General features: G+C 38.1%; 1 protein-coding gene and 1 long non-coding RNA gene across 2 annotated transcripts; both read right to left on the bottom strand.

The window, feature by feature from the left end:
* Positions 1-3,458: 3,458 nt before the first annotated feature.
* LOC149697767 (uncharacterized) lies at positions 3,459-3,902 on the bottom strand. The gene is made up of 3 exons (XR_016382060.1): positions 3,783-3,902; positions 3,589-3,669; positions 3,459-3,504 (listed from the first exon to the last, which is right to left on the bottom strand). It is a non-coding gene; the product is annotated as an uncharacterized LOC149697767 (long non-coding RNA).
* Positions 3,903-11,310: 7,408 nt separating this feature from the next.
* On the bottom strand, positions 11,311-12,240 carry LOC149697768 (uncharacterized). The gene is made up of 5 exons (XM_089867254.1): positions 12,197-12,240; positions 11,821-12,129; positions 11,628-11,756; positions 11,531-11,560; positions 11,311-11,458 (listed from the first exon to the last, which is right to left on the bottom strand). The coding sequence occupies exons 1-5, from the start codon at positions 12,238-12,240 to the stop codon at positions 11,311-11,313; spliced, it is 660 nt and encodes a 219-aa protein (XP_089723380.1).
* Positions 12,241-12,861: the final 621 nt, after the last annotated feature.

A 12,861-nucleotide genomic window follows, 5' to 3' on the forward strand; every position in this document is an offset into this window, starting at 1 on the left:
TATTTTTTAAGATATTCAAATTTGCATAATTGCTTTGACATTGAGCCTTTTTTACAGAATAGTGTTCAAATATTTCTGCGGAAAGAACGAGGGGTTTTGCAAAATGAAGGTGATACAATTATATTCATTGGGTTAACTTATAGCTTCATTTAATGCATATATTCAATAGAATTCACCAAGAGGGGATGACGCTCTCTCGTTTATGAGTAATCGAGAAAACTACTTAGACGTTTTATACGACTGCCAGTTCATTACCGTTGAAAATAGAACAAGCATTCCCATAAATCAGTGTAGAAGGTAAGTTACGGTTTTAAATGTGTAAATAAGTGTATGACCTGGTTTACACATCATTACAGCTCATGGGTATCTTCAGGACACGAGCCTTGCGTTGTTATTAGTGTGATGTGGGGTGTTCAGTTAAATATCTGTCGAACGATACATGATTCTTCATCTTCCTAACTCATATTTCCTTGGTACTTTTTGCTGAATTTATGATTGGAGTTGAAATGCCAAATTTTACTTCTGATAAAGATGAATACGGAGTTGATATATTTGTGCACAGCGCCTACATAGAGCCCAATAGAAACATAAGATCCTTCTATCTGACATTTGGTAATGTCTACAAAATAGTTTTCGAAAAGGCGTCCACACGTCTCAATATTGGAATTTCTTCTTAAAAAACTCAGAAAATGTTTTTCCAGACTGTCATATACTCTCTTGAAGCACCCTATAAAACAATATGCTTGAACTACAGAAAAATGTACCAAAAAAGGAATGAATTCAAAGCCGTCAGTGCTAATGTAATTGTGGTATTTCCTTCTTTCTATTACGTTTGCATGATATTCGGTTAGGCAAGGAGCTGACCAAGGAGATCCACAGTCAACTCCTAGTATGAGCAAAAGAAACATTTTTAGGGATGTTTCAAGACTACAATTTCCATAGTGGCTATTTAAGACCCAAAGTCTGTACCAAATAGTGCCACACATAGTAATTTGTGGCACGATTTGTATAAATTGGTAAGGCCGCATCGGAGCATCACAAACACTGTCCCGAATAGCGGTTTATCCGTTATTGCAATTCCCTAAACAGACGGGATTTGAAAAATACTCATGTGAGCTACAGCATATATCACTATTGCTTTACTATATAAATATGATAGGTAAACATCGTAATGTCAAAGTTTAGAGTCGGACGTCTTTTTGGGTTATGACCCAAATAGGAACCCCAATATATTATGGCAGTAGGATTATGTTGTGTTATTTGAACTTAAAAAAATTATAGGTCAGTTTAGGTTGAGTTATTTGCACTAAAATATTAATAATATTAATACTTAAGTTATATTAGATCAGAATTGGTTGGGTTATTTGAAGTCAAAAGTAATAGGTCAGTAATAGGACCCTATGGTCAGGTTCTGTTATTTGAACCATATTTATGTCAGGTATAGGATTTTGTTGGTTCATTTGAAGTTTTGAACCCCAACTAGGACAGGTTTTTTATTTGAACCCAAATTATGTTAGGTAGTGTTATGTAGAACTCCAATTAGAATTATTTATTTATATCATTTAGGTTAGGTGGGGTTATTTGAACCCGTTTAGTAATTGGTTAGGTGTGGTTACTTGAACCCGCATAGTAATAGGTCAGGTCAGGTTTGAAACTACGAAAGTATTAGGTCAAGCAAGGTTTGGTTATTTGAACCCGTATTTTACTACGTGAGACACGGTTAAGTTTGATTATTTGATCCCGAATTTTACTAGGTGATGTAAGTTTAGGTTAAGAGTGGTTATATAAACCCCAATACTATTAGGTCAGGTAAGGTTAGGTTTGGTTTGGCTAAATGTACCCCAATACTATTAGGTCTGGTAAGGTCATGTTGGGTTTGGTTAACTGAAGCCCAATTCTACTATTTGAAGTAAGATAAGGTTAGATAATGGTTATATAAATCCAAATACTATAAGGTCAGGTTGGTTAAATTTACCCCAATACTATTAGGTCAGATATGTTAAGACTATGGTCTGTGTTTTCTTAATAAGTTAGATAATGTTTGATCTTTCTTGATGGGTAAGGTTACGTTTGTTTTTACTTCGTGGATGTGTAGAGAGATAAATATGATTCAAAACTCTTTTTAAGCACTACTATCCACCAAAACAACAACGGCTATTTCTAACAAAGCAGTTTTATTTACACCGCTATTTTTGGAACCGCGGTTGCTATTCAGGAACATGTGTTACAGGGTACACCAGTATAAATACTGCATTGAATTTACACATATCCATAGTGCCATCAATTTGACCAAATGCGCAAGATTTAGCACGGTTACACGAAATGTTAAAGGCTTTAATATTACTTCCTTTTATTTTCTGTCTAAATGATTCTATGTTGATTTACCGTGATCATGTTCGTTGTAATGAAATTATTTACACATTAATACATTTTTTTTAATTTAAGACATGTTTTTACTATTGCCTGTGGAGCAAACTTAATGAAAAATGTGGATGTATACCTTCGCCGACTCCTTTCATAAGCGGATACTTGGCTTGCAACGAAACCCAAAAAGGCAAGTGTGTAATTCAAGTGTTGTGTTGATTTGATTGGTTGCCAGTTCGAAGCGAGTGCAACTTCGTCGGTTCAAAATTTACGACGCTTCTATTTGTGGTTTGTGATAAGTATTTCCGTTAATATATCCAAAAATACCCTTTAAAATGGTCTCATCCAATGAAAAATACCCTTTAAAATGGTCTCATCCAATGAAAAATACCCTAAAAACTCGGTACTATATAGCTTCGAAATCAGCTTTAAGTTGGTTCACGAAGCAACTTCAAAAATCAGCGTTTTAACAAGATTCTCGATTACAAGTTTTAGTCTAAATTAACTTCGGAAGTGGCATGAATCGCTTCGAGACAGTTCCCCCTGTAACTGTGAATATAGGTTTAATGTAGGGTTGGCCAAAGGTTTCTTCTAAAGGGCCAAATTCGAAAATTTGAACTATGTCGCCGGCTGCAAGTTTCAAATTCAGGTCTGAAACTAAGAGTTGATAAACAAAAACAAGAAATGCGCTTTGTTCACAGTTTCCAGCCCTTGGCTGTAGATGCCTGTACAATTCCTCGAAAATAAATTTCGGTACAATTCCTTGAAAATAAATTTTGGTACAATTCCTCGAAAATAAATTTCGGTACAATTCCTCGAAAATAAATTTCAACACTATTCTGGTTCGACTATAATAATACGGAAAAAGTCAAACAGTTGTTTCTTTATGATTTTTGATTTCTTGGCTTTCTTTTTTGACAAAGTGGTAATCGATCAAAAGTTTCTAGCATCATGGATGTGTATATAAAGTACTTTTCGTATTATCTACACTTTGTATTTATATAAATTAATGCTAGCATGTAGGATGTAGAAATGATGTTCCCATATTTTTCCAGCGAATTGCTTTTCAGTCAATAAAAGGAATATTATGGAATTATGTCAATCAAAATGTCCATTGGACTGCAGAGTTGAGCATTTTGACTACAGTGTTGTTCAAACAGGAAAATTAATGTTAGTACCTTTCTAGTAAATTTCTATGATTAAATTTCAATAACTCATTCTAACAATGGCAGGAATAGGGAAAGATTCATGGACATTTATCAGGAGCTACGTGGCCACACCATTATAGTTTTCAAGCATCGACCCCTAATTGAAGTAAGTTTCTAAATAAAACTTTTAACTTAAAATTCAAACAATTCCTCGCTAAATCCACCTTTACTTCAGTTTATAACCTTATGTTATATTCTTTGTCAACTTACTCATTCTTCAATTCCTGTATTTTTTGTATTTATTTTCTTTTGTAAAACATCTTATCATCTTTGTGGCACCATACCCCGTACGTCATCGGATGATTGACCTGACCCTTCCCTTTAACCAATCATCTACTCGCCTTTCTAAGGTAAAAAATCAGCCCAAAAAATATAAATAGCCCGAGCCCTTCACTACAGGTAGGATCATTCTTACTTTCGCTCCCCCGAGAAAGACGCCTCTAAACGGACCCCCTATAGTCCGTCGCTATACCCTAACTTGTATTGGAAGTAGCTCAAACTTTTCCAACCAAAGTGCAGTATCTATTCATTATCCACGTTATTTTATCTTCATCCATACTCGAAAATTTTCCACCGAACCATTGGACATTATCTCTCTCTAAGGATCCAAGATTCTATGTTACGGTTGAAATGTATGTATGTCCGATTTGGTCAGCCATCAGTCTCATCTCAAGTGGTATTAAAATTGTATAGCCTAAACAGAGGCCTAGCACGTTCGCTGCAGAGAAACCCGGCATTGAACATTTTTCCCTCCTTCAAAGATTTCTCACGACAGCTCTTCGTGAGAGATGATGTCCTAATGACAGAACTTACATGTTAAATCGTATTATAATCCACAAGTTTGTGTATAAATAATATTTTATCAACCAATTTGTGGATAATGGATAGAAAATGCTGAGCTCTAACTGTTATTGGCAAAGACCTTGATTAGCATCGTGTGCTTCGTGAATATGGTGGCGGCATATGCAACAGTGTTAAGGCCTGCCCAGACTGACACATTTTGCGCGTTCACAGCTTCGCTTTGCTGTTTGGAAGATCGCACTACTGTCCACATTTGGTTTTCGCTACTTTGCGTCCTCACCTCGCGAAGTTACAAATTTCTTGCGACAAGGCCAAGAGTTTCGCGCCTTCGCGAGAAAAGCACCAATCACAGTCGAGAGGAAGGATGGGGTGTGGACGCCGTACATTAGTTTCCTTTTTGTTACTTTTTCACAATGGCAGAGTTAAGCAGCTTGCAGCTCAGAAACCCCGTCGAGTCACTATTAATAAATATGAATAACGTAGATGGTACTGATTGCTCAAATTTCATTGACTATCAGAATAAGAAAAGCCAAATATTAGCAAATATCTGAACAGTAGCGCAAATAGTTTCGTGATCTGTTGCGAAGATGCAAATAGTCGAAGGCGCGAACACTCTAGCGCAAGCCTAATGTGGACAAAGCTTTGAACCGAGACAGTTATAACATATACTTTTAACATCATCATAGAGCAAACTAACTGTAGACAGAATCGTTTTGTCCTCTAATAGTAGAGAGTGTGCAGCCAGTATGGAGTATTTCAAGATGGCGGCCACTCAAGGTCGAGGGGGCGGGTTTTCCCGTTCTCCTCACTTTACCTGTCAGTATTTGATTGATTGATTGTATAGGCTTATAACAAAAGATGGTTTTGTAGGAATAAATTTATATAAAGACCATAATATAAAGTGAAAATTATTATTGACAAATTTATTCTAATCGTAATAAAACTAATCACAATTAACATATAAAAGAAACATTGAAAATTAAAAAAACATATATTTGGAAAAAAGATGTCTGCAGACAAAACCCCAATTAATTAAAAATACAAAAATTATATATACAAATTAATTTTACAGATTTACTTAAGATACCCATAAGGGGCTGTGGTGTAGTCTGGGAAAACTCTTACTTTATCGACGACGACTTGATATGTTTTAGTTTGATCAATGGTAATTAAAGTATGATTAGGTAAACGTCGGATTTGGGGGCCAATCGGTACTTGTACAGAGTTCATTTCTGGTTTACCATCGTTGTTTACACCTAACAACTTTTTCATTATATCGAAATTTACGTGGTTCTCAGTAGACGAATTTAAATAAAAACCTTTAACTTTAATTATGTTAGTGATCTTTTCTGTTGCGGGATCATAAATATTCATCGAATAATTTTTCGCACCAGCGCTTCCAAACTCACAAATGTAAGCGTCTTTGCCGTACGGCTCTAGCTCATTCTTTAGCTCACCAAGATAATCTCCTGTAGGAAGTATAGGAACTCCATCTGGCGAGAGGTAGATAAGACTATCGGTATCCATATAAAAACATAGGTCTCGCACCATTTCGAGATGTTTTAAGAGGTGAAGGCGTGCCATAGTCGTAGTATAGCATGCTATAACCACGTTTGTATGCTTGTGAGCGATCTCGTTTTCTGCAATATCTTCTGATTTGACTAAGATGGTATCATCGTTTAAAGTCAATAGACTTTTAACCTCTTTGTCTGGGTTAAGCAGTAGCTCGTATAGGGTTTTGGCGTCTTTTATTATATTTGTTGAGGTGTGTCTCGTGTTTTGTCCAAACTTTCCCCAAAAAGAGTTCAACATTAGCTTACTCAGGCATCTTAAGCCTTCATTCTTTTCAATTTTATCGATGTCTAAATCGATCCCTTCAACTTCTTTGTAATTTTTGACATAGTTTTCTTTATCCTCCTGAGTGATGCATTCATCAGGAAAACCGCTAGCCAGAGTTTTATACTCGAGGAAGGCGTTTACATAATCTTTAAAAAGACCACCTTGTTTGGTCTCGGGATCGTATTGGGTTATTTTGTATGCCCAGGCTTCATACATCCGAGTGATTTTGTATCCTCGTTCAACGGCGTGCCTCAACTCATCTGTTACCCAGGTACCCCGCAGTTCTCTTTGATCAGGTGTGTGTGTGCATTCCCCCTGGAATTGTGTCTTACAACAAGTGTAACAAAGGGGAAAGGTTAACTTCCCGTTTATCCTAGCTGGCAAAACCGGATGTATCAGGTTTTGAGCCGGAAGTACGTCGCATTTGAAAAGCCCATCGAATGAGAAGATGTCGGGGAAATTATCCAAAATAATTTAAGGGTGTCCGATAGGAATTTTTCCCGTTTTGTTGACGAAAGGGTACAAGCTAGTGAAATCCACGTAGTGCATTTTTTCTGTACCCGTTGTTTTATGATACAGTTTGTTAGCACCGCAGCGTCCGCCGAAGAAAGCGTCGCGAGGGTTCAGTCTTTTGGATGTATCTCTATTTCGCGGTTTTAGTCTAAAAGTATTTAATTTTACGATGATATTTGTTTTGTCTTGTTGCCATTCACATTCCCATTTGACATTGACTGTATATCCCAGGGCCTCTAGTTTGATAATTTTCTTCTCGGTTTTCGTGTACCTGGTGTTTAATGTTTCAGTAGGATCACCATGTAACATCTTGTTTCTATTGATGGGAAAGTGTATTTTGCATCCATGATAATAGCATCCCATATATTCGAACACTTCTTTGTTGTTTGAACAATAGCCATCTACCTTTAGGGTTTGGATTTTAACCTCTTTGCCTCTGAACGAGGATTGAATAGGCATATTTCTCTCATGAGCAGTCCATTCAAGCCAATCAATGGCGCCTAAAGACTGGTTCTCACCAAGTCTGTAATAGTTTGTTGGGATGATGCTAATGGTGTTCGATTTGAGATAATTTTTTCGATACACATAGGAACAGACCCCTGGGAGGGTAACTGAGCCGCAATTAAATGGGTCTACGCTCGTAACTTTTAGTAGGAGGGACCGAAAAGTTAAAAATCCTAAATATAGGAGTAGAGTGTCGTTTTCGCAATAATAATAAAGCTCATTTAAAAAATTAAAGCCTTTGCCCTTACTGACTTCTGAGGTATGCCATTTCATAAAGGAGTCCAAGTTTTTCCTGGTAAAGTACTGGCACCCGTAAGCCTCTGTGGGGGGTAAAGTATTTTCTAACACGTAGTTTGTCTCCTCCTGTCTGTCAATATCGAACGCGTGATCAACTACGTTGAAAATAAAATGGGGAAAGTACCCCTTGGCGGCGTTAGGGAGGCCGAAAGTGGCGGGGAACTTAGATAAAGCTACGGGGATAAAATTGTACGAATCGAGGAATAATAGATTAGAGAGCTTCATCTCTAAAATGCGCGTACCGTTAATTTTCAGAGTTTCGGGGACAAATTTCTCGTCTCGGTTAATTATTTCCCTAATTAATAGTTGATTGTCGTAATTGCTACCAAAATGGGACAGTACGATAACTTTTTTCACGTCGAATAAGCTGACTAAGTAGTCTAGGAACGCAGCTATGGGTTTTCCACCAGTGAAACGTTGTTTGCGAGGTCCAAATTGGTTGCATTTGATGCAATTAAAATCTAGGGATTGTTCTTCTATACAATCTTCGCAAACTGAGATGCTAACGCATAAGATGGCTTGATGTTCATACGCCCCCAACTTCTCCTTGCATATTTTCGTCTGTATGCATTCCACATCAAAGAAAACATACATTAGTTCAGGTATATTACGACGAGGTTTTTTCGAGGGGATAGCGCTGGGGTTTTTATCCTTAATCACTTGAATGTAGCATAAATGATCGCTGGGTTGATGTTTTCCACATACTTGACAATACATTTCTCCACAAGTGTGTTTAGTCTTGCGGTTTCCGAAATCTATTGTTTTAAAACAGTTTTTACAAAGGTAGAGCCTCTCACAAAGAGGTTTTTTGTTACCTGCTGGGATCAAATGACTGTTATAACAGTCGTCGCCCCAGAATTTTCGCAAGCATGACCCACATGTTTTTTCACTACCGTGACAAACCGTTGGACGCATACATTTAAAGCACCAGTCGTTGCATTTATGAGATTGAATACGCCAGTAGGGAGTGAGACACTTCTCGCAAAAGTACTCGTGACTAAAAAGAGACTTTAAATTGGTAATAACGTTGTAGTGACTATTTTCGTTAAGTAGAAAGAGGCGGGGTCTGGTGTCTGTAGGGTCGTTTTCGCCTAATATTAAAATGGGTACCCTATTTTCGAATTTATAGACAAAGATGGAGTAACCCGATAAGTATAGTTTAAATTTCTGGAACGAGTCGGGGGTCCCGCATTCGTCTAGGGCGACTCCTGCCTTACGACATAGCTCTAAAGCGGCTGTTTTTTGCATTTTGTTGAGGGGACCTATTCTGGATATGCTCTTGTAATGAACTTTTAACTCTTTGTTGTTTTCATTGTTCATGTAGTCACGATGCGAAATAGCTACACAAAGACTTCGGGCCAAGCAGAGATTATCGGTACTCATAATCCGACGTATTCCACGCCTATCTTTAGAGAAAATACCGAAGGGTTTAAGATGACGACGACTTGATCGGCCGTATCCTTCGGGAATTCTCACTATATGGAATATTACTTTTATGGGACCTTGAAAAAAATGTTCAATTTCGTCGTCGTAAAGCAGTTCGGCTAGTTGGTCAAAGAGAATAGAGGGATCTACTTGGTCTAGTCTTTTAAAGGATAATTCTAATTCTGACCTGCAATTTATACCTAAGCTTCTCAATGTTATTTGGACATAATCTGTTGCTCTGTACTCATTTAACACGTGCTCTGTAATACTACTTATACTGTCAACGGGATCGTCAGTGATGTTTAGAACTAATTCTCTACCATACATATTAAACTGTTCATAGAATTTTTCGCTCTGTTCCAAGATTTCGCAATGAGGGACATCCTCAATAGGCGAAGGGGGGTAGCCGCCACCCCACTGATCGTACATATTGGCCTCGGCTTCTTCCGAGTCCACGAGAGACTCCTGTTCACTGGGTAGGTAGTCGGAGAAGTTCAGAGATAGGTACTCAAAGGGGTCGTTTTGTTGACATTCCTGATTCAAAAATGCCGCCATCTCTATATCGTATTGTGGGTTGTTGAAATCGGCGATTAAGGATTCTTCCTGGTTAGTGGGTAGTAATTCATTCCGGCGTCTTTCGATGCGTTCGGCGTAGGAAATATTTAAAGGTCTAGGAATTAAGTTACTTAAGTCGTTTAGTTGATCAATTGTATCGCAGTCTTCCGGTGTTCTAGGGACGGTTCTCATGTATTCAATGACATCAAGGAATGTTTGAATTATATTTAAACCTCCATTCGTAATAAAAGTGGGTAAAGTTGATGGTACATTGGCAGGGTCGATGTGTAAATAGGCACATAGGAAAAAATAAAACTTGTATAGCGAAGTTAGGGGCCAAGGCCTATTTACAGCTAATTCATCCAAATTCCAGCGAAGTGATTCAGGATCCATCTTGATGTTACGAGATCTAAAGTACGAATGTGATATTCTGATTTTTTCTCGCGTTATTTTATACTAAATTTCCCTGGGCTTATTAGCACGGGGGATGGAACCTACGCTTCTATTGGTCAATGGTACGTTGACCTTCCGGACGTGTTTAAACACGTCTACTATTGTTTGTCAATCAACAATAGGTGACATAAGATTGACATCCAGGTGGCAGATGGTAACAAAAGGATGAACCATCAATGGATTTTTAAATTCAACAAAAGGATTGTAACAAAAGAGATGATGCGTCATTCCATTAGCGGGGTTTTCACGACATTACGTGAAGATGTATTGTTAAGAAAATATTTCTTCGATCAATCAAATATTGACAGGTCTATTTAAGGATAAATAGGTCAAGTTTACTATTGTATAATTTATTTACTCGTAAGTCGTTATGGAGTCAAGTACACAAAGGAAGTCGAGAATTCGTTAGATCTTGGAGATTAATCCTCAAAAACTACTTATTGTATTATTTATTTTATTGATTTTGGAGGTGCTGGAATTCCTTAATCTGTGGTTTCAGAACTTTGACATAAAAATACGCCTACAGTCTAACAATGGAACAGTTAAGGACAATAGATATTTCGCAATAGCTACGTAAGAAATTTTGTATAAAAACCCCTGATTCAATTGAGTAGAGCATCATTATTCGAGAAGATCTTAAACCTGCGAGATGGAAAATCAAGAAGCTCCCAAAAGGAAGATAGGTGTGACTAATGAACGTAAAATTAACGGCAGATTCCATATATCTAAAGAGTTGTTCTTAACAACTGGATTCGTGAACGGAACCCTGGATCCTGAGGTTCGTCTATGCCGGAAACAATCTGTAAAAAGCTTCGCCATTTCTACGGAAACCTGGGAAAAGCTGATGCCGCGCTTACCCGTTTTAGTGGGCTGGACTGCCGCCCATGAAGCCAACAATTTCGAAATCGTTTTAAACGATACCCCTAATGAAAAGACAACAGTTGTGGCGTACCATAACACATGCCATATTTATTTTCTGTAATTTCGGGGCAAGTAACTTATTTAAAAACACGTATGCATTTATTAACTCATTTTTAATTTTATTTGTATTTAATTTTATAAGTTTTATGTTTAAAATAAATTGAATTGAACTAAAAACTGTTCCATTTTATAAAGCTAATACTAAACATATCTTTTTTTTCTTCTACTGTTTAAGCCTATGAAATTAGAGTTTAGAAAAATAAACTAAACTTTGAAGGTAAAAATATAAGCTTAATTTAAATAAAGAGAAGTATATAAAGTCAAATCAGAATTTATTTTTTTTTAAAAATTTACAAGTTTTTTTTTAAAAATATTTTCAAAAAAAAAAGATTTTCTTTTACATTTTTTTTAGCCCCCTACCCCCGCCACCTCACGGCCGGATGAGGATCTGCACTAGTGCCGAGAACCCATGGAATAGTACGTCATCCCAGTTCTCGAACACTAGTGCAGCAGGCGCCGGCACCTCCAAAAAACGTACCCGGCGGTACAAGGCCAACTGCCCTAGCTCGAGGGTTACACTAAGGAAGAGAGAGAGAGTAAAATTAGTTATTACTTGTTAATATTATGTATAAGAAATGTATTTAGCTTACCGGAACCCTCGGCAGTTAAAGGCTAGGAGGCTGTAATAAAAATTATAAAATTTGGTTTAAAATTTTTTACCGAATAAAACCTTTTAAAAATACTTACTCATCAGGGATGAAGATCGAATGATTATAAATGACCTGCCGAACCTGATTCAGCAGGTCATTTAAATAATCAGCATCCCCAATGACCTCCGAAAGTACCACCAGGTACAATTGGACTTGGTAAACGAGGCTACGAATAAATAGAAATTATAATTTCGCGTTATATTACCCCCAAAGATAAAAGGTTCACTTACAAGTCACTATTGACATTTAAGTCAGCCTCTCCCGGCCGAGGCATGGCTTGCCACGGATAGTGTATGGCCGGGAGAGGTTGATAATAGTGTTGAGGTTCGGGCGTCGGTGGCGGGGTGGGCGGGAGTGACGGGCTAGTCGGTGGCGGTGATGGGCTGGGCGGCTGCGGTGATGGGCTGGGCGGCCGGCGCTGCGGCCCGACGACGCAGTGAGGACGCCGCTGTGGGGGTTCGGGAGTCCCCGAAAGGGATGTCCCCTGTGAGTCGGAGAACTCACAGGGGGAGTACGGGGTGTCTACTTCATGCACATAACTATAGAGAAAGATTTTCTAAGTCTTCTCTCAAAAAACTAAGTTTTATAAAAAAAGTTTTTTCTTACCTGGCTGAAGAAAGGTCCATTGGATGTTGTTGCTGGTTGTTCATGGTTTGCTTGAGAGAAAAATGGTGCCTTTGGGGTCTGAACATCGGCCTTTTATACCTTTTACTATGGTCAGGGCGTGTTCGAGATCAAACACGTGTCCCCAAGATGGTTAGCATGTACAAGGGTAAAAATTTTCGCGGGCAAATTGGTCCGAAGCCATGTCATTGGACCACAGTATATCTCCTTTTAAGGAGATTTTTGAAAAATTGCCCCCAGCATTTCTTTAATTGCTCATCCAAGCTTCTTTGGTTATCAGTACAAGCTTCTTTAACCGTATTTACCATCTCGAATAGTGACAGATCATGTTGAAGGCTTATAGAAGATACTATAGTGAAAGGCAAGATGATGTCAACGCGTTTGTGGTGCTGGCCTACCCGCGTGAACCGCGCTTCCCCCCCCCCCGCGAGCCGTTTGGGGGCGTCCGACCGCGTTTAGGGGGGTGGGGGTCGCGAACCACGCGCGCGCGTTTTAATTAATCGTGTTTAAGTATGAATGATAATTACAAATTTGTTTCATTCAAGTATTAGACATGATACCATTCACTACACCTGGAAACTTAATTATTTTGGGTCCTTCGGGATCAGGTAAAACAGTTTTATGTTAAAGAATAATAGAAAATAAGG

The sequence above is a fragment of the Phalangium opilio genome, unplaced genomic scaffold, assembly GCF_054372755.1.
Source record: "Phalangium opilio isolate 3A_F unplaced genomic scaffold, DU_Popi_V2 ptg000019l_1, whole genome shotgun sequence".
In the NCBI taxonomy this organism is placed as follows: domain Eukaryota; kingdom Metazoa; phylum Arthropoda; class Arachnida; order Opiliones; family Phalangiidae; genus Phalangium; species Phalangium opilio.